The sequence below is a fragment of the Canis aureus genome, chromosome 34, assembly GCF_053574225.1.
Source record: "Canis aureus isolate CA01 chromosome 34, VMU_Caureus_v.1.0, whole genome shotgun sequence".
Lineage (NCBI taxonomy): Eukaryota > Metazoa > Chordata > Mammalia > Carnivora > Canidae > Canis > Canis aureus.
In genome coordinates this window covers 9666371-9693336 of record NC_135644.1, presented here as the reverse complement: position 1 = coordinate 9693336, position 26966 = coordinate 9666371, and the positions used below count along the sequence as shown (strand labels likewise).

Below are 26966 nucleotides of genomic sequence, written 5' to 3'. Positions count from 1 at the left end.
ATATAAACTATTTAAATAAGAATTGGGATGGAAAATGTAGGAAGTGAAGTCCGCGTAGCAAATCTAGTTTTTTCTATACCTCTATAGAGCTCTTTTGTGTGTTTTAAATTTCTTGTACAACTTCATGTAAAATCTAAGTACCTTGCAAATCTATAGATTTATTTACTATTCTCTGTTCTTTTTATAGTTGTCACATCATAAACTCAGTGACACAGTGATATACTTTTTAAAAGAAATTGGAAAGAAATTAAGAGAATATAGTCATTTATATTTACTCACATATTTACTCTTTCTGGTATTATTTATTCTGTCATGAAGATTTCAGTTTATATTTAGTGTTGTATTTCCCTTCAGCCTGTAGAAATCACTTTAGCGTTTCTTGTAGTGTAGGTCTGCTGGCACCAGGTTCTCTGAGTTTCCATCCGAAAGTGTCTTAAACTTTTATCTTTGAAGTATATTTTCACCAGATACAGAATTTTAGTTTGACATTCTTTTCCTTCCAGCACTTTAAAAATGTTGTTTAGTTGTTACTTGGACTTCACTGTTTCTAATGAGAAGCCAGTCATAATTTTTATTGTTATTGCGTTGTATGTAATATGTCATTTTTCTCTAGATGCTTTTAACATTTTCTCCCTCTTTTTCTCTTTTTCTCAATTCTTTTAAATTGCTATTTGACTATGATGTGTGTAGTGTGAGTTTCTTTGCATATATCGTTAGTGTTCTCTGGCCTTCTTGGATTTGTAAATTTTTGTCTTTCATCAGATTTGGAACCTTTCTGCTATTTCTTCAAAACTGTTTTACTTCATTTCCCTCTTTTCTTTTTCTTGGGACTCAAAGTGTTTGTTATATATATGTTAGTCTTTTGCTATTGTTCTATAAGTCTTTGAAGCTGTTTATTTTTTCATTCGTTTTCTCTGTTCTTCAGATTGTATGTTTTATTGCTCTATCTGTACATTCACTGACATCTCCAGTCGGCCCTTCTGTTCATCCAATGAGTTTTGGTTTTTTTGTTTTTAGATTTTATTGTTTATTCATGAGACACACACACACACACACACACACACACAGAGAGAGAGAGAGAGAGAGAGAGAGAGGCAGAGACACAGGCAGAGGGAGAAGCAGGCTCCATGCAGGGAGCCCGACATGGGACTCGTCTCCAGGATCACACCCTGGGCTGAAGGTGGCCCTAAACTGCTGAGCCACCCGGGCTGCCCTTGTCCAATGAGTTTTTATTGACGAGTCTTAACTACATAATTTCTGTTTTGTTCTTTTTATAGTTTCTGTTTCTCTGCTGAGATTTTTTTTCCCCTCACTGGAAACAGAGTTCCCTCTTGTCCTTTAACAGAGTTACAGCTATTTTAAAAATGATTGTGTGCTACTTCCAGTATTTTAGATTTTCATAGGGTCAGTCCATATTTATTGCCCTTTCTCTTGATTATGGATCACACTTTCTTGTTTGCTTGTTTCCAGCTATTTTGGAGTACATCTTGGACATTGCTAATGGTCTTTTGTCAGAACTCTGTATTCTGATATATTCTTCAAAAGGGCTTTTATTTAGTTTTTTAACATCAAGTAATTAAACTATTTTCAAATTTCCATTTCTCTCTGTGATGGTGATCAACTGAGTTTTTTTTTTTTTTTTTTTTTTAAAGATTTTATTTATTTATTCATGATAGTCACAGAGAGAGAGAGAGAGGCAGAGACACAGGCAGAGGGAGAAGCAGGCTCCATGCACCGGGAGCCCGACGTGGGATTCGATCCCGGGTCTCCAGGATCGTGCCCTGGGCCAAAGGCAGGCGCCAAACCGCTGCGCCACCCAGGGATCCCTCAACTGAGTTTTTAAGCTTAGTTGGGCTACTTCAAGTCTGCTCCATACATATGTAATTCAGGGTCAGCCAGACATTTGGACAGAGTTTATGCTTACATCACTCTGACTCTTTCCTTTTCTGTATTCTTCCCAGCTGTTGTGTTCACTGTAAACACTGCCTTCTGGTTCTTCAAGGCAGGAAAACTAGATTTTCTGTATTTTTGTTTCCTTTTATGGTACCAGCTGGCTGTCCCTCAGTCTGAAACTTGTTTTAAAAATAAAATCTGGAAACTCATGTAGTGCTGTTTCCTTTTTCTAAGTGTATCACACCTCTTTACCCCCCTATTATTGCTGCTTTTTCTGTCTATACTCCCTTCAGAGTTGTGTTTTGTTTCTGTTTTTGTCCAGAGTTTATAGTTACATGTGTTGTGTGTGTGTTGGGGGGAGAAGGGTTGTTTTAATAGGAACTACTTGACCATTACTAGAAGCCAAAGCTAAGATTTAAATTTAAATGAAGATCCCTTACTCTAATGTTTTATCTTCTTTGTAATCTTAGGTATCCTCTTAGTGGCATGATTTTACCAACTTTTAAAGACTGGATCCAAAATACCCTTGGAGTAAGTCTGGAGCATAAAACTACCTCTAAAGTAAGCAAACAAGAATGATTACTAATATACTTAAGTCTTTGTGGGTATGGGTGTGTCTGTATGTGCATGGACATGTGTTTAACCCCAAATCAGTTAGATTTATCTTTGTAATTTGTTATAGTTGCTTTAATGGATTTGTTGTGATTTTTTTTTTTTAAGAAGTTCAGCATCACAGATATAAATCTCAAAATTTATCTGAGATTTGTCTGGTAAACTTTTTATCTTCTCTGAAACTCATTTATTCTACTTTAAGAAATGAGAGCAATAACTGTTCCCCCTCTCATAGGGTGGTGGTGAAGTGCAAATGAATTAATTCTGTGGTAGGCTTGTTACAAGAGTATAAGTTACTATTAATAATAGGACATTTAATGGACTGACAGTAATCCAGGATTAATACAGGATAATTTGAAATAAAAATGCTACATTTAATATAAAAACATTTAGAATATTAGAAGACTTAGAAAAAGTAAAAATTTGATTAAGATATGAGTGATAATTTTAGTTCATGTAGTTTCACTTTTCTGAAACTAGGGTTAAAAAAACTTTCAATAGTATTCATATCAAACTAACAAAATAGTTTTCTTTATATTATTATGGTTTTTATTATTTATTATTATTTGCTATGGCATGGTATTCTGCATGTTCCTCTAAATTGGATATGATTTCTAATCATATCCATATCCATATCATTTCTAATCATATCCAATTTCTAATTGGGTATGATTTAAGGGCAGGGACTGTGGCTTATACTCTGTACTCTACTATATCCAATGTGTTATTAAGGACTGTAGGTATTCGGTGAGTACTTATTTGTTTTAGTTATAAATCCACAATTACATTTAATTTTACTAAGTAAATTATGTTAACTAATTTCTACCCCTCCTAAACCAAATTCTTTCAAATTTTCCTGAAAGATCCCTTTATTTCCTTAATTCTTTCGACTTTTTGTAGTTACTTTTTTTGACATTGATGAAATCTGTATACCATATTTAAAAATTTCACCAATTTTACATACACGTTTTTTCTGTTTTTGAACCCTTTTCAATTTTTTATAACAAAATAGTAATAACAAAACGAAATAAGTTTTTGTTGGGGTTTTTTGGTCATTTCCTTTCACTCTAGCATAAATTGTTTGAGGTCAGGTTTTTTTCCCCTGATTATCTCAATGCTATATACCTAAGATCTAGAACAGTGCCTAGCTTATAACACACACTCAATAAATATTTCTCATATAATTGAACTCAATAAATATTTCTCATATAATTGAATATTAACTTCAGAACCTTTTATTTATTTTTTAATATTTTAATTATTTACTTGAGAGAGAGAGCACAAGTAGGGGAAGTAGCAGAGGAAGAGGGAAAAGCAGCCTCCTTACTGACCAGGGAGCCCAACTTGGGACTTAATCCCAGGACCCTGAGATCAGGACATGAGCTGAAGGCAGATGCTTAACCAACGGAGCCACCCAGGCACCCCTAAATACAGAACCTTTAATAAGATACTAACATTATGTAAGTATCATAATTTTTTTTTTTACGCATTCTTATATTTCCTTTTTTTCCAAATTCTATATCATACCTTTTTTTGTTTGCTTTTTTAATAGCAGATTTGATTTGGCCAGCCTCTTCCTGTATGGTAGGCAGGTTTTTGGTGCTTTTCACATTTAATCTTATGGTAGCTATTTAAATTTAGTGCTGATAATCTCACTTAAAGTTGAAGAAGCCAAGGCCCAGAGAAGTTGGGTGACTTGCCCAATGTTGCATAGCTTTAAAGATTTTTTCCAGCTCACATATTAGTTGAAATTAAGTATCAAATTATAATTATGTTGTGAGTTTTAAAGTAGTTCTGTGAAAATGGGCTTATTATTTATTATGAGGTTTCTTATTGATCATTTAAAAATAGTAATTGAAGTATAGGAAATGGTAAATCATATCTACAGGTGAAAATGTAGATGATGAAAAAGTTAAGTAGCTTTCCCTCAGTTTCCTTGATCTAAAATGAAAGATTTAAGACTTTGCCATCTTCTCTGTTCTTGATTCCAATCTTCAGAAGCAATGAAAAAGTGGGCCATGGATGCAAAAGAGGAAACATATGACTTCTGTAACTTATGTTACAGAATGTGATTAATCAGACCATTTATAATTTGTTATAGTTACAGAGTTGGTTTCCATATGTGTTACTTAGTATTTTCCTATGCTTTTGTCTCAGCTTAGATATTAAAAACTAACATTATATGGTGACTCTCCCTAAGCAAGTATTCAAAACTTAGTTTCTAGAAATAACTCAAAGAAACCAATTTTATTTTCTAGGCATCCTTAAATCCTAATGATACACCTCCTTCTATTGTAAGTGAAGATTTTCTTCATGACCTTAAAGAAATTAATATTTCATATTCACAAGAAGCAGATGATCGAGTATTTAGAGCTCATGGTAAGCAATTTTATATAAGTACTATTTGTTTTTAATATTAAAATTTCCTATAATTTAATATGTTTTTACATTTTTTTTTTTTAAAACTACAAAACAGGTCATTGTCTTCATGAGATATTTTTGCTCAGGGAAGGAATGTTTCAGCGAATTCCTGATATAGTTTTATGGCCAAGTAAGTCCTTTTTTTCTTTTGTATCATTACTTTGTATTGTGAAATCTTAAATAGATTTAGTATTGGAAATATATACTTTTAAATATAGGAATTGTAAAAAGTATAGGTAGCTATATTTTTAGAGTTTCCAGAAGTCATATAATTCTTTCTTGATCTAATCATCTTAAACTGTTGGTTTTCATGATTGGTTTTGCTGTTGATGAGTAAGTCTTCATTTTAAATATTAACATCATAGCGGGAGGTCAGTTAAAAAATGCATTTTTGGTTTGTTTGAAAGCTTAATGAAAGTAAATATGTTCAGTTGTAGAGAAGCTCTTAACTATTGATTGCCACAAACTCATACTAGTAATTTGGTGGTATCAGTTTGTGGACTAAAAAACATTATATTCAAATAGTGAAATAAGTTTTTTAAGATACCTATTGTCTTGGATATAAATAAATTTTGAAAAATTAATTTTATTCATGATTTTGGCTTTAGATAGAGGATGGATGAGCTTTGTGTTGTTATTTTGCTCTTGCTGATGATTAGGTAGTCAGTATGTTTATATATATGATTTTTATACCCATCTCTTGTAGTAGAAAATTTAAAGCAGAATTGGTATATTGTACCTTACTGTCCATAATTACCATTTTAAGAAAGTTCCAGTAATCTGATCCTTTTTCTTCTTCAGATTCTATAAAGAAGTAGATAGAGTATTTTATTTTTCAAAAAATAGGCTCATCGGTTTTTAGATGTGATCCTTTTACTTTACAGGAAGTATCTGAAGGAGAAAATCATACTTTAATGTGGAGGTAGGAGAGAGGTGACATAGATAGGAGGAAAATCCAAGTGCATATGTAGCTGAGATTAAATTACTTTCCTGATACTTATGATGTATATTCTTTTAGCATTCTCTTAGTAGCTTTAGGCTGCTTCTTTACTAAGATTTGGGGAAGATTCATTCTACTTTTTAACTGGAAAAAAATGAAAGCAAAATTTATTAGTTTTCATTTCTTTTAGGAAACTTTAATAGACTATCTTTGGATGTATCTTAAGTAGAGCTTTCAAATGTGCTTTCTAGGTATTTTCTTCATGTGTCTGACTATTAAAGTACTGAGAAATTACCAGAATGAAAATATATGTCTTTGTTTAGGACATACAAATCTTTCTAAAAAATCCAGATTGAGGAAACATGCAGGGTTATAGTCTGTTGTTGCACAAAAGTTTCTACATTCTGTAAAATCCATCCTATTTGTCAGTTCCCTCGTAGCCTTGTCTTTTTTTCCCATATCAGTTTTCAAATCAGGCCCTTATCAATGCATAGTTGGATTTTTGTAACAGCCTATAAGGTTCTCTCTCATGCCTCTAGTTTCTTGTTTCTCCAAGCCTCCTATATACTCTTGAGAGGTTAGTTTTTCTAAAATATTCCCTTTACCATCATGTTTCATACCTCAGGAATCTATATGAATAGTGTATAGGTGCTTGAATCAAGTTTATAATTTTATTCTGGTGAATCTCCTGGTATAAGGACTACTCGGAATATTTTTTCCCAGTAGGTGATCAGATCTCTGAGACCTTTATTTAACTTTAATATAAATTTTCTACTGGTGATAAAGTTTAGGTTTCTTTCTTTGCATGAGTGAGGGCAAATTTTGAGACAATATGACAATTTAAGACAGTGTGGTATTCTGTAGAGTGGAGGTGGCTGTCTCATCTTGCAGTTTGAATACACATATGTGCGCACACACACTATATATACACATATACATACACACACACACACAAAGTATGCTTTGGGATATACACATACACACACACACACCTAGGAGATCTATCCTTGTGGATGTCTGTAAGCCTGGCTATAATTTGAATCTGAATTTTATATTAAATAGGATATCTAGGGTTTGTCTAAGCATAATAACTAAGCATAATATATGTAACTTTTATGATTTGGAGTCGTCCTTAAACCAGGATTTGTCACCATTGTGACCTTTACACAGTGTGATCTGCCTTTCATTTATTTTAGACAAGTTGTCAGTCACTCATATATGTTGTCTGTGGGAAGTGTGCTTATAAAAATAAAGTCTCCTTTAGCAACTTTACATATTTTTAAATCATTTCACTTATTAAATTTAGTACTTATGTGTTATTTTTAGCTGTGTAAATACCAAAACTTCGGGCCTGTGAAAATATGTGCTAGGTACTGTTCTAGGTATTGAGGATGAGCTGTGAAAAAAACAAAAATCTATTCTCAGGTGCCCTACAATTTAGTGGGGAAGGAGGCAGAAAAGAGCAAATAAATATGTAATGTATTGAGTGGTGATACATGCTGTAGAGAAAAGGCACAGTAAGAAAATAGCCAAACAGATGAGCAGTGGGATGAGAGAGTGCTGTGTCAGATAACATTAAGAAAAGCTTCTGTTTAGGTGGCAATCCTAGAAGTAGTTTTGCCTTTTTTGTTGTTGTTGTTGTTAAGATTTTATTTATTTATTCATGAGAGACACACACACATAGAGAGGCAGAGACATAGGCAGAGGGAGAAGCAGGCCCCATGCAGGGAGCCCGACGTGGGACTCGATCATGGGGTCTCCAGGATCATACCCTGGGCTGAAGGCAGTGCTAAACCGCTGAGCCACCTGGGCTGCCCTAGTTTTGCCTTGTTAAAGGTTTTTGACAGTCATGTTTGGGTATTTTATTATTAATAAACTATTATTCCACTTAGTAAGAAAATTTTACCACAAGTAGTAAGTTTTATAAGCTTAATCTGGAAGCTTAAAATGGATTTTCATTAAAAATTGGAATGAGGGGATCCCTGGGTGGCTCAGCGGTTTGACACCTGCCTTTGGCCCGGGGCGTGATCCTGGAGTCCCGGGATCGGGTCCCACGTCGGGCTCCCACGCCTGCTTCTCCCTCTGCCTGTGTCTCTGCCTCTCTCTCTATCATAAATAAATAAATAAATCTTAAAAAAAAATTGGAATGATACAAATGACATATTCCTAGTTTTAAACAAACCTGAGAAATGATAACTTTTAGAAAACAGTATTTTTACTTTCATAAATGGATATTCACTTGTTTATTTTACATCCTTAAATTTCCCTTTCAAGCCCTTAGCAGGTAATACTGGGTTTTTGCATGTTTCCTTGCCTCAAGTCTTTTTCTTTTCTTTGCCATTCCACGTTATCAGAAGATTTATCCTTTTCAGATAGTTTCTTTGCTATGTTGGTCCCTGGCTTAGTGCCCTATTTGCTAGTCAAATTGAGTTTTAGCATTTTGTGTCTTATATTTAAAATCTTCTGTTGTCAGGTTTTTGTTACTCGTATAGCTTTTATTCTGATAAAGAGTACTCTTTCATTGTATACATTAGAGAGGAATATATGTAGTACATCATATATAGCATTTTAAAATTTGTAAAACAATAATTATCAGTGGATGCAAAAATTAGCAGGTGAAAGTATGATGAGAAACATATTTATGTAGAGTAACCATCGCCCCACAAAACATTTTTAATTATAGTATTCTTATGGTGGAAAAACCAAGCAGATACTTCGTAATCAAATGATGAAAGTTAACATTACTAGAAATGAGACATGTCTACATAATGTGCCTCCAGATGTAACTCATTAAGAAAGTCACATCAGCACTTCTGTGGAATTCCTGCCAAAATATGTAACCTGAATTTAATAATGAGGAGGCAGACTCGAGAGATACTCTATGAAATAACTGACCAGTGTTTTTCAAAAGTGTCAGGGTCATGAAAATAAAAGATAGACTGAGGAACTCTCCAGATTAAAGAAGAGTAAGGAGACATGACAACTAAATACAATGTATGATTGGCTGGTCCAGAAAAGGAGACATTAGTGGAACAATTGGCAAAATTTGAATAAGGTCTGTTGATTAGTTAAGAATAATATGTAAGTATAAATTGTTTGGTTTTGATAATTGAAATTATAAGATGTTATTATTTGTGGCTGCTGGATGAAGGAAATTTTTTACCTTTTTGTAGCCTTTTTCTGAGTATGAAATCATTTCAAAATGAAAAGTTAAAAAGATAAATACTAAACATTTTGTTTTAATATAACTGTTTAATGTGTTGATGAGTAAATAAGTAAAGAAAAAGTTTAGACACTAAAGAACTTCATGGACCCTTACTTTGCAGGGTTACCCAGATTTTATTCATGTCCTTGTGATTAATTTATTTTCCCTCTTTTTTTCAACAGCCTGTCATGATGATGTAGTTAAGATTGTGAATCTAGCATGCAAATATAACCTTTGTATCATACCAATTGGTGGTAGGTATTGTGCCTTTTGAATTTTAATATCATGTAAATGTGTTCATTTTCTTTAAAATATTTGTATTGTAAATATTTGTGTCATTCCATTGAAAGCAGATATTCTTGTAATTATGATATGGTTATTCTGAAAAACTTGTTTATGCTTCTCATTTTTGAGTAGATCTGTCTACCCGAACTGTTTGAGACATGTTGTTCATGGCTTCTTTCCCATATAGATCTTAGTTGATGCCGTGACTTAATGCTTAAATAAAAAAATATTCCCACTTTAGTAATTACTTTATAACATTTATAGAGAGAATGTTATTTTTCAGAGGCTAAATATGCTCACTATATATTTTTGAGAAGGAACACTATGCAGTGTGAACTAGGACAATGATGACCAGCTCAGTAATACCTTTTAATGTTGAAAAACTAATGTTGCTTTGCATTTTAAGACAAATTGGTCTCTTTTATTTTATTTATTTATTTATTTATTTATTTATTTATTTATTTTTGCATTTGATCTCTTTTAATAATCTACATTACTTTCATTGACTGAATTAGCATTGATGGAAGAGAAGTGAGACCCCAAACAAATCAGAAGCTCCAGATTCCTTCTTTAGCTAATGCTTTTGGTTGAGTTCGTGAGAAAAAGGCACTACAGTGCCACTTTCAGTGAAATATTTTTCTAATTTCAAATGACTGTGACAAGCAAATAGTGTTTATTGGTTACAAATATGTTCTTAATTGACAGTTCACATTCTCACCTTGTGAAAGTAAATTGAATCAGCACTTCCTATAATTCTTACTTGTAGCAAGAGTTTTCTATTCAAAGCACATAGAAATACCAGTTAGGAATTTATTCTCATATATGGTAATGTAGATGGTTAATAACTAAGAATATGCTATTATTTTAGATTGGTATCAAGAAAGCATTTTTCCTTTAATAAAAAATGTTAATGGAAAACAGTACATTGTTTATATATTTCTATATATTGTTTATTCTATATTAAAATCACCTTTTCACCATTAACATATAAATGTGTTTTACATAGTCTGGGCAATTTTAACTTGTTTATATTCTAATTTACTAAAGTCTTTTTGTATGACAACTAAGATTATTTATTTTAAATGATAAATGAATCTCATAATTAAGGTAAGGTATCTTGAAGTAGGAAGGGTATTTTTTCTTTTAAGTGATATCTCCATAGTAATTATTAGCTTAGAATTTTTCTAATCATGTTTTTGGAGTTTCACAAATTGCTAGGGGCTTCACTTGAGTGTGCCCAGGGATGGAGCCATATCCCATTGCTTTCAGCTCCCTAATATTGCTTCATTTTGGCACGCAGCATAAAATAAAGGTGAGTTTGCTCTTAGTGTGTTAGCATTTGCAAATTACATTTTGTAAAGTAGAAATAGGTTATTTTTCTAGTGTGGGCCTATTTGTATACTTTGTATTAGGGATTTGCCCTAGAAATGTAGCTAAAAAATAAAATATTAAAACTGTTTCCTATTTTGGCAGGAGGAACAAGCGTATCATACGGCCTAATGTGTCCTGCAGATGAGACAAGAACAATTATTTCTTTGGATACTTCTCAAATGGTATATGATAATTTTAGACATATTTGAAGATAGTGTTTGGTTTTAAAAAAAGCTGTGGCTCAGTCTTAGATATCATTAAAAAGTTATATTTTTATTTTGTTTTAAATTTATCATTATATTTTACCATTGTCTTTAGGTCTCAAAAAGCTAAAGTTCATTCATGTTCAGGTACATGTCTTGGTGGTTTCTACCAAATTGGCCTGAGAAATTGATGATTTGAGAAGCATGGTGTTGACTATTGATACAATAGATGACCTGATTTGTATTGTTAAAAGTAAAAGAAATATTGGTTAAGGTTAATTTGAAATACCAAGACTTGTCCCCCAAGTTTTTAATGCGGTTGCAGTTTTACTTGTGGAAGATTGGAGAGCAGACTAATTTTAATCTAGGATTATTTTGTGATCTTTTGGCTCACTGTGGTCCCAAGAGTTGGACATTGTGCCATGTTAAAGCTTTAATTTGTGTATGAACTTAATCTTAACTATATTGTCAACAATATATATGATTGCATGCATATTCCTTCATTACTATAAAATTTTATATTTTTTTAACTAATTTATTAATTTGAATTTTTTTCAAACACCAAATAGAATAGTATACCCATTTTCTAGATTAAGTAATTACTAACAGTTTGTCATATTAGCTTTATCTTTCTTTGTCAACTATTTTATTTTTTTATTTTTTTTATTTTTTTATTTATTTTTTAAATTTTTAAAATTTATTTATGATAGTCACACACACAGAGAGAGAGGCAGAGAGATTGGCAGAGGGAGAAGCGGCTCCATGCACCGGGGGCCTGATGTGGGATTCAATCCCGGGTCTCCAGGATTGCGCCCTGGGCCAAAGGCAGGCGCCAAACCGCTGCGCCACCCAGGGATCCCTTTGTCATTTTAAAAAGCAGTCTCATATTATGCTACTTATATCTAAATATTTCTTATGCATCTATTTTTAAAAGGACATTTTCTTACTCTATTATTATTGCTATTGGGAAACTTAAAAACAATTCCTTAAATCACTTAATATACAGTTCACATTCAAATTTTACAGTGGTTTTAAAATTGTCTTTATTTTATACTTCATTTGTTCACATGGGGATTCAGAGAAGGCTCATGTTGGCATTTGTTGTTTTTCTATTTCATTTTATCCGAAACCCCCTTCTTTCAAAACTTTATTGAATGTTACTGACTTTTGGAGAAAATAGGTTATTTGTAGTATAAAATGTATCATATTTTGAATTTGGATGTCACTTCATCTTGGTGTCATGTAACTCTTCTTCTGGGCTTTGTATGTCCTCTAAACTGGAAGTTAGATATAAAGTCTAGTTAGAACTCAAGCATAGCTTAAACATTTTTTTTGAGCAAGGATATTTCATAGATGATGATGTGTTTTTCTGTCTCACACCACATCACATCAGGAGGCATGTAATATCTGTTTGTCCACTTTAAGTTTGCTGCGATTAGTCATGAGGTACAGATGGTTATAGCATGATTATTCTTCTATAAAGTTCTCCATTAACCTTTGTTCTAATCCCAGAGTTTAAGAAAAGGCAGTTTCCTTAGAAGGCCCTTAAGAGTAGCCTATTCTGAATAGGCTTTGGAATGTGTTTGAATTTCTGTATACTTTAATGTGTACAAATGTACCACTGAATCTTTTACTGAATTTGGAAAACAGAGACAATAATAATGCGGAAGGTAATTGTGAAGATTAAATGAGATAATATAAAATAAAAGTCTTTGTACTGAGTAGATGCTTAAAATTCTGTGGCAGAATTTTAAATGCCAGGTTTTTAACTACTTATTTTGTAGCAAAACCTTGTATATTCACTGCCTTTAATGCTCTTAAATACTGTAGTAGATGGGTGGTGCCTACAATTGTGATTGCTTTGGAGTCAATAAACTGTGCATGATTTTGCACAGAGTACTTTTGATACAGTGTGTACAAAATATGATAGTTATGCCAGTTTTCTATTTCTATATTTCTTAAATATATACAATAATACTAAGACCTATTGGTCTCAAAGTTTTTGTCTTATAGTTAACCTATATTAACAAGGGTAGTGTATACTGGATGTAATAGGGTATGCTATGTTTTCTATATAGGTTTTTCTGTGAGTGCTCATTAAGGTATTTTTTTTTTTCTCTGCCTTCTTCAATTGTTTTGGCTTTTTTTCTACCAAAAATATGTTTGGACCCTGGTAGATACAAGGTATATAATTAGCACAAGTATGTAGTCACTTCAAGAGCCTGTATATTAGGGGAAAAGATGTATATCAAGTTATTGTAAAGTACAGATTATTGAATTATGTCTTTTTACTTTATAGTTTAGGACTTCCTATTGTTTATTTTATTTTATTTTTTTTTTATTTTTTATTTTTTTTTTTTAATTTTTTTTTTTATTTATTTATGATAGTCACAGAGAGAGAGAGAGAGAGGCAGAGACACAGGCAGAGGGAGAAGCAGGCTCCATGCACTGGGAGCCCGACGTGGGATTCGATCCCGGGTCTCCAGGATCGCACCCTGGGCCAAAGGCAGGCGCTAAACCGCTGCGCCACCCAGGGATCCCCTTCCTATTGTTTAGATGCTGTAGGACCAAAAGACTGATTTGCTATAGTTACATTGAAATTGTTATTGTCTTACTGTGAGAGTATAATTAAAATGATAGTTTTACATAACATAAAACAAAAAGTACATTCACATATATCATCTAATTTAATGTTTATCATAAATCCTGCGAATTAAGCAGTGCAGTTATTTGCATGTATTTGCATGTATTCAAATTTAGAATATAGGCAGACCATTTTCGTATTATCTATTGTATTGCTTCCTTTTTATTATTAGCTAGGTTTACCTGCATTCAAACATATCAAAATGCAAAGAAAGCTTTGTTGGGATTCAGAAGAGTCTATATATTAACCTGATTGCTCAGCCAAATAAATAGAAGGGGAAAGAAGTCTGTTTTTAATAGTAGAAAATAATTCATGAGGATTCATATATATACAAATTAGGTCAACCAAGAATGTTTAAAACATTTTTTGGGCAGCCATACATTTGGCAAGTTGAGCCAGATGATATTTGGCTCCTACTTTTCAAGCAGGAGGGAGGGCTATGCTTTGGTTTCTATCCAGGACCTCTGGTCCTATTTTGGGTTAAAAATAAAGCAGGAATGCTATTTACTATATTTAGATGTCTTTGGAGGTGTCTTTTTCTAGTCTTACAGTGGCCATCTTCTGATATTGTTAAGTTAGATATGATTGTTAACTATCAATAGTAGTACAAATAGGGATCCCTGGGTGGCTCAGTGGTTTGGCATCTGCCTTCGGCCCAGGGCGTGATCCTGGAGTCCTGGGATCAAGTCCTGCATTGGGCTCCCTGCATGGAGCCTGCTTCTCCCTCTGCCTGTGTCTCTGCCTCTCTCTCTCTCTCTCTCTCTCATGAATAAATAAAATCTTAAAAAAAAAAATAGTAATACGGATAGTAATGCTAAGAACTTTGTATGCTAAGATTTTGTGTGTGTGTGTGTGTTTTTAAAGATTTTATTTTTAAGTAATCCCTTTACCCAACATGGGGCTTAATCCCACAACCTGAGATCAAGAACTGCATGCTCCACTGACTGAGCCAACCAGGCATGCCTGTATGCTAAGTTTGTTCTGTGCATTATCTCATTTAATCTTTATACCAACCTTAAGAGTAGTATTAGTATTCACACTTTACAAGTGAGGAAACACTAAACTTAGTTAAATAATTTGCCTAAGGTAAGAGGTAGAGTTTAATTCAGATTAATACCTGAATAAAGACAGAGTGTGTTTTAAACTGTCTCCTATGCAATATACTGCCTATGTTACTATGTCTGTCATGTGTAGTCTGGAATACATGGAACCTTGTAGTGTGGGTTTGCTAATTTTGTGTCTTATCACTTGCTACCTTGAGTTAGGAAGTTATATTTCCTCAGAAAATGTCAGTAGTTCTGGAGATGATACTTTTTTCTTCCTTTGCAACAGAATCGAATTCTTTGGGTTGATGAGAACAATCTGACAGCTCATGTGGAGGCTGGTATCACGGGTCAGGAGTTGGAAAGACAGGTATGTTATTTCCCTTAATTAAGATTTTCAAAATTTCTATGTATTCTCTTTAGTTTTTTTAAGATTTATTTACTTACTTGAGAGAGAGAAAGTGCGTGCATGCAAGGGGTGGGTGGGTAGAGAGAGAGAGAGGGAGAGAATCTCAAGCAGAGTCCCTGCTGAGCACGGAGCTGGATGTGGGGCTCCACCTCACGACCCCGAGATCATGACCTGAGCTGAAACCAAGAGTCGGACGCTTAACTGACTGAGCTACCCAGGCACCCAACCGTGTGTTCTTTTTATGGATGACTACCTTTCACAGTACTTTCTCTGAACAGATTTGCTCATTTTCTGTTGTGGGTCAGGCATTGAGCTAGATACTGAGGACACATCCCCTACCCTTGGAAAGCTTATATTAAAACAGAAAGTTAGGTAAATAGACAGTTATGATTCAGAGTGAGAATTGCAAGGTGAAGGCTGGATGCAGGGTGTTATGGCTAATCAAATGGGGACAAGAAGGAAGGAATTGGACAAAGAAAGTATCACAGAAAATACAGCATTTAAAATGAGACTTCAGGATGAGTGAAAGTCAGCAAAAAAGGAAATGGGAGTGTAGAGGACAGTCAGGAAGCAGCAGGTACAGAGGCTTTTAGGGTAGCTGTTGCTTTTCTGGGCCGGCAGACAGCTGAGTGTGGCTGATGTCTAGTGTGTGTTTATGGGATAATACACATTCTTGGTGTTTACATGTTGGGTGGGTGAATATATAGTGGTAGTAAAGGATTAATCTAGGGAAACATGGAAGAGAACAGATTATAAAGGGACCTTATATAGAGAGCCCCTTTTAGAAGTTTGAACTTTACCTCTGTTTTCAGGTAGTTCTGGTTAGCTCCTGTGTGGAGGATGGAAGAAGGGCACATAAGGGTGGGTAAGAGGCTACTGGCATAATTCAAGCAAGAGCTGATAGTGACCTACAATAAAGGAGTAAGGATGGAGTAAAGTGGAACATATTGGATATTGAATTCTCAGAAATCGGTGATAAATTGGATCAACTATGTAATGTTGGTATTGGTATTAATTGAACTTATGAATGCCTAATTTCTTTTTTTTTTTTAAAAAGATTTTTATTTTAGAGCTCGTATGTGTGTAAGCAGGTGAGAGGGGGAGAAGCAGAGGGAGGAGGGGGAATGAGCAGGCTCAGCACTAAGCCTGGAGCCCCACACAGAGCTCAATCTCATGACCCTGAGATCGTGACCTGAGCCAAAATCAAGAGTCAGACCCTTAATTAACTGAGCCACCCAGGTGCTCAAATGCCTAATTTCATTGAAAACTGCTCATCTCATGAATTAGTCAAACTCTTGGAGACCTTATAGCACTTTTTTAGGATCCTGATGAATCCTTGGAAAATGTTAGATTCCTTTTGTGGATTCTAAACAGGGAATTATTAAAGTATTTTCAGTCTCCTCAGACATGGTCAAGATGACTACAACTCCGCTTTTGTAAACAAAAATTAGGAAGTTTAATTTGTTGATATACTGATCACTTTGTTCAACCTGAGTTCCAGAGACTCTCCTTCCTGCCTTTGAATGGGACAGAGAGAGACGAGATATGCTTCTCAATCTTCTTTTATTCTCTTTTTCCTTATTTCTTGGTAAAAAGTTGAGTGAAATTGTTTCGCCACTGACCTAGATGAAAGGATTTGAAAAAAATTATTGCAGTATTATGTTTATTTTTTATTTAATGCACTAAGAGAACAGGAATGAAATCTTTAATAAGTCAGTATTTTATATAAGTCCGGGTAATAGATTTGTTAATTATTATAGTTATAATGAACTTAAGTGGGCAGAATAGTAGTATTTAATGAAAAAAAACTGTAAAAAGTCCTCTATTTTCTATTATATCTGAATAAGGCACTATCAATGCAGCAATTTTTTTTATAACAAAGGGTGGCCTTTCATGTCTCTAATTTTTTCTTTTATTACAGCATTTGATAGTATTTTAACCTTTCCAAGTTTTCTTTTCTTTTCTTTTCTTTTTTCTTTTCTTTTCTTTTCTCTTTTCTTTCTTCCTTCCTTCCTTCCTTTCTTCCTTTCCTTTCCTTTCCTTTCCTTTCCTTTCCTTTCCTTTCCTTTCCTTTCCTTTCCTTTCCTTTCCTTTCCTTTCCTTTCCTCTTTTCTTTTCTTTTCTTTTCTTTTCTTTTCTTTTCCTTTCCTTTTTTTTCTTTTCTTGTTAGAGTTAAAATTCAGGGAACATATTTCCTTGAAATTTAAATGACATTTTCCCAGACTAGGAACTTCTGTTATTTTACTTCCTAGTTCATTTCCCTAAATGCCAATATAGAACTTTTTTTTTTTTTTTTTTTGCCTCCAGTAAACTGTAATGTAGTCTCTACAGCTGTTCTGATCCCACTTCAAGTTCTTCGTCATTAAATTTCTGCACTTTTTAGTTTCTTAATCAGCTGAGGTAACCGCTTAACACATCCTTTTTCCTTCTAGAAATTTTAATTTTTTTTTTTTTTTTATTTATGATAGTCACACAGAGAGAGAGAGAGAGAGGCAGAGACATAGGCAGAGGGAGAAGCAGGCTCCATGCACCGGGAGCCTGACATGGGATTCGATCCCGGGTCTCCAGGATCGCGCCCTGGGCCAAAGGCAGGCGCTAAACCGCTGCGCCACCCAGGGATCCCCCCTTCTAGAAATTTTAAAACAACACTACGATAGTAGTTGGGTAGCACATGTTTTAATCTTTTTAGGTTGTAGATTACATTGATTTTATTATGTATAAAATTTAAGGGAGGTCACTAATGTCAATTATGGATTTGTTGTATAATAACTCCATTGGGGTATAATTGTCATATAGTAAATTGCACTTATTTAAAAGGTACAACTTGATGTGGTTTGATACCTGAGTACACCGGCACCACAATTACGATAATGAACAATTGAATGAAACCCAAAGATTTCCTCTTGCTTCTTTATGATTCCTCTGCCCCTGGCAATCATTGATCTGTTTGTTTGTTTGTTTGTTTGTTTTATAACAGAAGTTTATTATCTCATAGGTCTGGAGGCTGATCTGCTTTCTATCACTGTAGACTTGTTTAATTGTCCTACAGTTTTACTGAATTCTAATCATGCACTTTTTTTTTTAAGGGTATTGATGGTACGACTTCTTTCACTAGGCATACTTAGTTTGAGATTCATGCATATTGTTGCATGTATCAACTAGTTTATTCCTTTTTAATGCTCACTAATGTTGCATTATACTACTGTTTATCTGTTCACTTGTTGAACACTTATTTACAATTTGGGACTATTACAAATAAAGCTGCTATAAACATTTATGTGCAAATCCCTGTATGGACATATACTTCCATTTCTCTTGGGTAAATATCTAGAAATGAAATGGCTAAATTAAGTGGTAGGTATATATTCACCTTTTTGAAAAACTATCAAACATTTCCCTAGAGGACATCATTTTATATTCCTATTAGCACTGTGTAAGAGTTCCAATTTCTCTGCATTCTCTCCAGTACTTGTTAATGTTTGTCTTTTAAGTTTTAGTCATTCTGGTAGATGTGTTACAGTATCTCATTGTAGTTTTAATTTCTATTTCTCTAGTGACTAGTGATGTTGAACATCTTTTCAAGTACAATTTGTCATCCATGTATCTTCTTTGGTGAAGTATCTGTTCAAGTTGTTTGTCCAATTTTTGCTTATTATTTTTTTGTCCAATTTTTCAATTGGGTTGTTTGTTTTCGTATTACTGAGTTTTGAGAATTCTTTACATATTCTGGTTATAAATCCTCTGCAGATCTATGCTTTGCAAATATTTTCTCCCAGTCTGTGACTTGTCTTTTCATTCTCTTAACAGAGTCTTTTGACTCTGAATAGATATTTTTAATTTTGATGAATTCCACAGTGTATTTTTTACTTTATATATCATATCTAGAAATCTTTGCTTTACTGGAGCATACAAAGATTTTCTCCCATTTAAGTTTCATAGTTTTTAGTTTACATTCAAGTTTCTGAAGAGTTTTGAAGATTTTTGAGTTAATGTTTATGTATGGTACAAGGGTGGATTGAAGTTCATTTTGTTGGATATGGATATCCAGTTATTTCAGTACTGTTTATTGACAAGACTATACTTCAAATTGTGTTGGCTATTCTGGGTCTTTTGCCTCTCCACATAGACTTTAGAATCAGCTTGTTAACATATATAAATAACTTGTTGAGTTTTGATTGGGATTTTTACACTGAATCTGTAGATCAGTTTGGGAAGGACTGACATCTTGATAATCTTCATAGATCTTGTAATGTATCTGTTAGATTTATACCTGAGTATTTCATTTGGGGTGGGGGGCACCTAATGGAAATGGTGTTATGTTTTAATTTTAAATTCTACTTGTTGCTTGTTAGTATGTAGGAGAGCAATTGATTTTTGTATATTAATTATATGTTCTGCAATCTTGCGTTTTTGCTTATTCAAGGTTACCTTTCTGTTTTTTCAAAGATATTTTAACTGAGTATAGTATGCTAGGTAAGTTAACTTTTTCTTTCAGTAATATAAAAATATGGCTTCACTGTTGTCTCACTTTGCTGTTTCTGACAAGAAATCTTTGTCCCAATGTACATTCTGTGTGGTTTTTCTTTTGTTGTTGTTTGCTTTTAAGATTTTCTTATAGATGGTTTGACTAATGTGATTTTGATGGATCTTGGTGTAGTTTTTTTGTGTTTCTTATGTTGGGGCTTTGTTGAGCTTTTATTTGTGGGTTTATAGTTTTCATGACATTTAGAAAATTTTTGGCTATTCTTCAAATATCTGGTTCTCCCTCCCCCACTTGACCTTTAGGGATTCTGTTTACTCATATATTAGCCTGTTTGAAGTTCCACAGCTTACTGCTACTCTTTTCAGTTTTTTCTTTAGTTTTTTTTTTTTTTTTTTTTTTTTTTTGCTAAGTCTTGGAGTTCACTAATCTTTTATTTGATGAGGATATTCTGCTCTTAACCCCATCAGTATATTTTTTACCTAAAATATTGTATTTCTTACTTTTCTAGATGTTTAATTTGGGTCTTTCTATATTTTCTATGTCTTTCCTATTTGAACATATGGAACACAGTTAAATAACTGTTTTAATGTCCTGGTCAGCTAATTCTAACATCTTTGTTAATTCTGAATTGGTTTTGATTATTCACCTCATAATGATTATTTTCCTTATTATGGGTTGTGTTTTCTGCTTCCTTGTATGCATGGTAATTTTTTACTTAAGTACCACACATTGTGAATATTATCTTGTTAGGTCTTGGATGTTTTTTAATTCTATAATTAGTCTTTTTTAAATAAAAATTTTATTTATTTATTTGAGAGAGAGCACTAGAGGAGGGGAGAGGCAGACTTCCTGCTGAGCAGGGAGCCTGATACGGGGCTCAATCCCAGAACCACAGGATCTTGGCCTGAGCTGAATGAAGGCAGACGCTTAACTGAGCCACCCAGGCACCCCCAATGCTATAAATATTCTTGAGCTTTTGGGGGGAATATAGTTACTTGGAAATAGTTTGATCCTTTATTTCTTGCTTCCATGATCTTTTAGGTGGGTTTAGAGGAGTGCTCAATTTGTGGCCACCCATTTCTCATTACTGAGGAATGACCATCCTCCTCCTGGGTGTTCTGTCTCATGCTTTGTGAAGGAGAAGTTTTCCAAATCAGGCTGACGGCAACAGATTCCTGGCCCTGTATGAGTTCTGGTACTTTTTTCTCTAACCCTTTTGGATTATTTCTAACTCTCGTCCTGGGTAGTTTCCTCACTTGTATGTGCTTTTCATTACTTTGCTGACTACTTGAGGGGGACCCTCTGCCAGTCTCCAGGGTTCTCTCTCTGTACTGTTCTCTTCTCTTCAGTACTTTCTCTTGTGAATTTTAGATGCTTTGGTTTTCTAGAACTCCAAACTCAGTCTCCTTACTCAGTACTTACTCTCCTTACTCAGTCTTCTCACAGTGTTTGCCAGAGTTATGCCTGGATTCTCTTTCCCCACTCACAGCGTGAGTATAAGCAAGGGGCACATAGTATTCACTTCCTTTGTTGGCTTTCTCAAGGGATCATAGCACTTTATTACCTCATGTCTAGTGTTTAAAGACTTTCATTCCATATATTTTTCAGTGTTTTTTTTTTTTTTTTCATGTGTAAATCTAGTTCCTCTTCAATTTGGGTGAATGTCCCTGCTGCAGTTTCGATTTTTTTCCATTACATATCTAATTGTTCTGGATTTATTTAATTATATTTCTTGTTAATTTCAGTTTTCTTCTCTGTTTATATAATAACAAGCTGTACAATTTAGGATTTGGTCTTAGTGATGTGTCTCAGGCTTATTATTAGCACATTGTAAATATTTGTTGTTTTAATATTGAATGGGGGTACAGAGTGAATTCTTATTCTGTTTTATGGCATATAGATGGGAGAGGAGAGGTTATTTTATTTTATTTAAAAAGATATTGGTTAACTATATGAGTTAAATCTGTAAGCTTTTCTTCAGATTTTTCTTAGCAGCAACAGAGACAGCAAAGACACCTTTAGAAGAGCAAGTAGCTGAATGTATATGGTCGTAGATACCATTAAGCACCTAACTGTATGCCAAAAATTGTTTCTTATTAGCATACTATAGCATGCAGATTTTCTAGCAAGCATAGATGACAAGTTTCAAATTTAAGTTCTTAACAATTATACTTACTTCACTTACCTGGTAGGAAGTTAGATTTTAACAAAGTAGTAGATTTAATTTCTTTTTTTTTAATTAAATTAAAATTTTAGGGATCCCTGGGTGGCGCAGCGGTTTAGCGCCTGCCTTTGGCCCAGGGCGCGATCCTGGAGACCCGGGATCGAATCCCACGTCGGGCTCCCGGTGCATGGAGCCTGCTTCTCCCTCTGCCTATGTCTCTGCCTCTCTCTCTCTCTGTGTGACTATCATAAATAAATTAAAAAAAAAAAAAGATTTAAAATTTTAAAGGATTTTATTTATTTATTCATTGAGAGACAGAGAGAGAGGCAGAGACATACACAGAGAGAGAAGCAGGCTCTATGCTGGGAGCCCGATGTGGGACTTGATCCTAGGACTCCAGGATCACACCCTGGGCTGAAGGCAGATGCTCAACCGCTGAGCCACCCAGGTGTCCACAAAGTGTAATAGATTTAAAATGGTGTGCCAGGTTAAGCTCCTTGAGCATAGAGACTGTAGTTTTTTTTTTCATTCCTTTTGTATCATTATTTTCATCCTTTACGTAATTCCTGGCTGGTGGTAGCCACGTTATAATTGAAGAAGGTAATGAAGTAGCCTACCAGACATAAGAAGCAAATTAATAGTGTATCTAACACGAATGTACTTATAGAAGTAGTTTAGATTCAATTTGCATTGGTGTAGGTAATGTGGAGATTTTGTCATGAGATTATGTGAAAACTCCCTGTTCAGTGCTTAGGACATCTAAGGTGCTCTATGAATGTTTTTTTTATTTTCTTCTCTAATTTCAGAAAAATTGAGAAACAGTAGTCTTTTTGAGTCTTATAGATTGGGAGTTAGGGAAGAACTGTAAAATAATCTAATAATCTTCATTTTAAATTGTTCATGTATTTAAGCTACTTATTTGTGAGTAATAGCCTCAAAATGAAATAAATGTATTGAATATTTAGTGAAAATTTTATTATTAATAATTGATGTCTTTTTTAATATTGTTTTCCTATCAAAAATATTAGAAAAGATAAATAATTTGTAATGCTGATGTTCAAAAGCTAACAAATTATGTTTAACCTATTAGGTTCTCTCAGTTTGGATCACAACTTTTATACCATACTTACAGATACAAACGTAGCTGACATATTCTACATCTCTGCCTGGCTTACTTGAAAAATAGAAGCAGTTGCTTAACTGGATGACTATCAAAATGGTCAATACAGATTGATGGACTTGAGTGCAGTAGACAGTGAGTGTGCAGATGGTGGTGTCTGTACCATTTGACATGAGATGGCTGAGTCTTTAAAATGATTTCAGTGGAATGGCTTTGGTGGTGTTGCAGTAAAGGGCATCCATTCAACTTCAGGTGCTGTGCAGATGGCAAAGCCAAGCTAATATAGAAAAATGAGAAACAAGTGACTATTTAATGTACAGGAATGCATGATCTGCATCACAAATAAATGATGGTATTACATGCAGGAAACATAGCCAGATGGCTGTACATTAAAACACATGACTCCTTGAGAGAATTAAGTACAGGCAATTTGCTTAGATTTTCTGCAGGCCTGCTGCATATTATATTAGGGTAGGGAGAATGAGAGATTGAGTGCTTTATTTATTGAAAGTGTTTAGGTGAAGTTGGCAGTTATTTAAGCATAATCTGATCCCATAAGTATTTAAATTGTCTCTTTGTGGGAAAAAAAAAGCAGGGAGGGTAGTTGGTTTTATTTTAAAAGGATGTAAGGAGGAAGATTGGCTGGCGAACCTGTAGAAAATAACTGTCTTTTGGTCTACATTTTTCAATTTTGTAAAGTTTTCCAGTGGGCAAAAGCTTAAAACATTTTTTGGATGAGCATGATAAAAGTATTTATTTTTCTGTAGAGGTTTTAATGAGCCCAAGTACCAGTGACATATGGAAATTTTAAAGTGTGAAGAGTTAATGTGTTGAGTGCTTTGGGAAATGGTACCACTAATAAAATACTAGTAAAATATTACATTTTCTGTTTTTCAGCTTAAAGAAAGTGGTTATTGTACAGGTCATGAACCAGATTCCCTGGAATTCAGCACTGTGGGAGGATGGGTATCTACTCGGGCATCAGGCATGAAGAAGAATATCTATGGCAATATTGAGGACCTGGTAAATTTCTTTCTGGTTACTATGTCATAATCAACTGGTCTATTATTATAAAGTGATTAAAGCCTTTTTTAGAGTTGAATGGTAGAGTCCTTCCAAAAGTATACCCCTTTTGATTATGGTAAAGCCGACTGTGTATAATAGAAACAGTTTAAAGACAACCATGGTCATTATATATAGGTGCTGCTTTTCAAGTGACTGATACTTAGATGTAGACCCTTCATAGTATCTGACTTATAAAATATATAAACATTATTTTATAAGTTAGGAAGCCTCAGCCTTCAACTCTACCAAGGTTTGAATGCATTTATTTAAGTGATTTCATCGTGGCCACTCTTTTGCATTAGGAGAATTTTGTATTTACTTTTCTTTAAAATTTTTTCTGTATAGAATTAAAAGGCCTGATTGAAAATGTTCTAGTAGGTGGCAGTATGACCTATAATGGTTTATGTGCACACCATCTTATTTTAGCTAATCTGGTGCCAGTGTCCTGGGAGTTAGTGTAGTAGCCATGTAACTATGGGCATTCTGGCTGGGGATTAGGTATCATTTGTTCCATGTGTAGCTTTTCCAGGGATTAGTTGTGTGACCTTGTGCAAATTGGTTCACCTTTCTAAACATGTTTCGTCTTCTATAGAGAATAATGATATTCGCTGTATAGGATTATTATAAGTATATATGGTAAACACTTAAAATGTTTACATTATCTTGTTTTTAAAAATTGAGGATATTTTTATATTTTTTTCTATTTGCAAATAAAATAAATTCAGTTTCAGAGGAGAGAACTTAATCCTTTTGCTATTGGATTATTAAAAGCTATCATAGTTTAGCAATTAATTTAGTATTGCTGAAGCATGTAATTTATTTTAAACCTTATTTGGAGATCCTTGAGGATCACAAATTATAAACATACATCCTAATGTGCTTATTTGCATGTGTATATTTAGCTTTTAATGTAAAAAAGGATCATGCTGTGTTTAATCTGCTCTTATGTTAGCAATACTTTAACTTGTAAGTAAACATAGATGTACACCATCATTTTTAGAGTGCATGTAATTCTCTTTTACTGACAGTTTGTCTTACTAAAGTAATTCCCTATTAGTGATTATTTAAATTATTCTTGATTTCAGAATTATAGAAAACAAAAGGGGGAAATATCTTCTTAATAATTTCTTTAGCATACATCTTTAATCATTTTCTTTGGGCAAGTTCCTAGAGCATGAATTGTTGCTTCAAGATGTTTATACATTTTTGAAGTCTTTGGATAGCGTAAATGCTTCATGGACATTTGTGCCAGTTGACAATCCCACTAGCACTATGAGAATCTTTATTTTACTGGACATTTTATTTATGTTTTTGTCTTTTAATTTTTTATTTCTTTAATTGTTAGCAAATTATACTTTTAAAATATCCTCATTCGTGATTTTTAGTTTTTATTTTATGAATTGTTTATTGATGTCCTCTGCTCATTTCCTTAAATAATAGACTATTTTTGTTTATCTGTCAGAAAGTCATTGTAAAGATGTGTTGGATTTTCACCTAACCATTTCCTGATTTGGATTTCAGGAACTATTTTTGAGTGACCTCTCCCTCCAGTATACTTACTTTCTTACTGGTGTGAGACCTGTATCACACGCATACCTCTTTTCTTCTGTTTAATTCAATCACTATGTCCCTCTTCATCCCATTTTTTACCTGATCATAATTAATGCTTCATTCTTTTCACTCTTTTCTACTAAGTGGATAAGGTAGATAAATTGAGACTGGGAATAAGGCAAGAATAAATTTTTTCTTAGAATTCTAAGCACCTGGAGCAGTGCTTGATGTGAATAATAGTGCTTCATCAGTATTGTTAAATAAATGAAAGAATGAACCTCTTAAAATATGATCATTGATTATCTTTTTCGTGCTTTAGTTCTTTGCCACATGGATAATCCTAGACTAAATTTGGTTTAAAGAAAAGTGCTTTTCATTTTTTTAAGATGATGAATATACCTAAATCAATAACAATCATAGAATGATTTTTTCCTCTTTTAAAGTTATTTAAACTTTATTTTTAGTCTAAGAATTACAAGAAGATATTAGAATTCTGAAGGGTATCACCATTTATCACTTAATCCAATATTTTTTAAAGTAGAATCTTTTGTAAATATAGATGGTTGTGTGTACACACACAGACAACATTCACTGACAAATATGTAATATGTAGAATTTACATCATGTATTGTATTAAACAGGTGGTTCATATAAAAATGGTAACACCTAGAGGTATAATAGAAAAAAGCTCTCAAGGACCTCGTATGTCAACAGGCCCTGATATCCATCACTTCATCATGGGATCTGAAGGTAAATATAACTAAATTTATTATGAAAAAATACAGGGTAGTGACTCAGTTTTGTAAAAATCTGTGATACTGTAATATAAGATCTTTGAAAGAAAGACATGTTTTATATATTTAAAGAATGGTAATTTTTTAAAAGTTTTATTACTTTAATTTAGTACTTCATAAAGTTTTTATTATGAGAACATCTTATTAAAAATCCTTTTACATTTTGGTTTTTTATAGTTTTAAAGATAAGTTAGTCCTTTTGGTATTTTATTTTTTGTTTTAGAGTTTTTAATCCATGATTTTAGGAAGAGTAGTTAAGATTTAAAGTGGTTTGCTTTAAAATTTTATACTTTATTCTCTAACCTTGTCTAAATTATCAGGGGGAAAGGACGAGAAAGTGTTGTCTTAGTGTCTTTCTGTAATTGTACCTTTTGTTAATTGCTATATGATTCTTTGAAGAAGTAGAATTTAAAATCCTGTTGATTTACATATATTTTAAAACGTATGTTAGACTTTTTTTTCTATTTAGAGTCTTTGGTTACTTAATGCTAGATGGATTAGAATGTAGTTCTTTATCTTATACAAAAACATTTAATTGCTATGCTGATCAGGAAAACTGATCTCTTTTTTGCAAACTAATGTGGTGAATTTTATGGATAAGATGAACATAGACTTATTTTTCAATTTTTAGAATGGTAGAGAGGGATATCCCTTAAATTCAGAGAAATAAAACAAGTGTCTCTTCAATTAGTGGAGGAATGCATTACTAATTTAAAAGGTGGTATAAGCTAAAAAAGATTTTAAAGACGTTTAGCTATATTCA

At 33.4% G+C, this 26966-nt stretch overlaps 1 protein-coding gene across 3 annotated transcripts in view; it reads left to right on the top strand.

The window, feature by feature from the left end:
- Positions 1-26966, top strand: part of AGPS (alkylglycerone phosphate synthase) — a 132067-nt gene that overhangs the window by 39611 nt on the left and 65490 nt on the right. For all 3 annotated transcript variants that reach the window (XM_077883005.1, XM_077883006.1, XM_077883004.1), the window contains exons 3-10: positions 2364-2454; positions 4764-4884; positions 4982-5056; positions 9254-9325; positions 10830-10909; positions 14907-14987; positions 23691-23816; positions 26051-26159. In XM_077883005.1, the coding sequence (XP_077739131.1) occupies positions 2364-2454; positions 4764-4884; positions 4982-5056; positions 9254-9325; positions 10830-10909; positions 14907-14987; positions 23691-23816; positions 26051-26159 (755 nt within the window). The remainder of the gene's footprint in view (positions 1-2363; positions 2455-4763; positions 4885-4981; positions 5057-9253; positions 9326-10829; positions 10910-14906; positions 14988-23690; positions 23817-26050; positions 26160-26966) is intronic.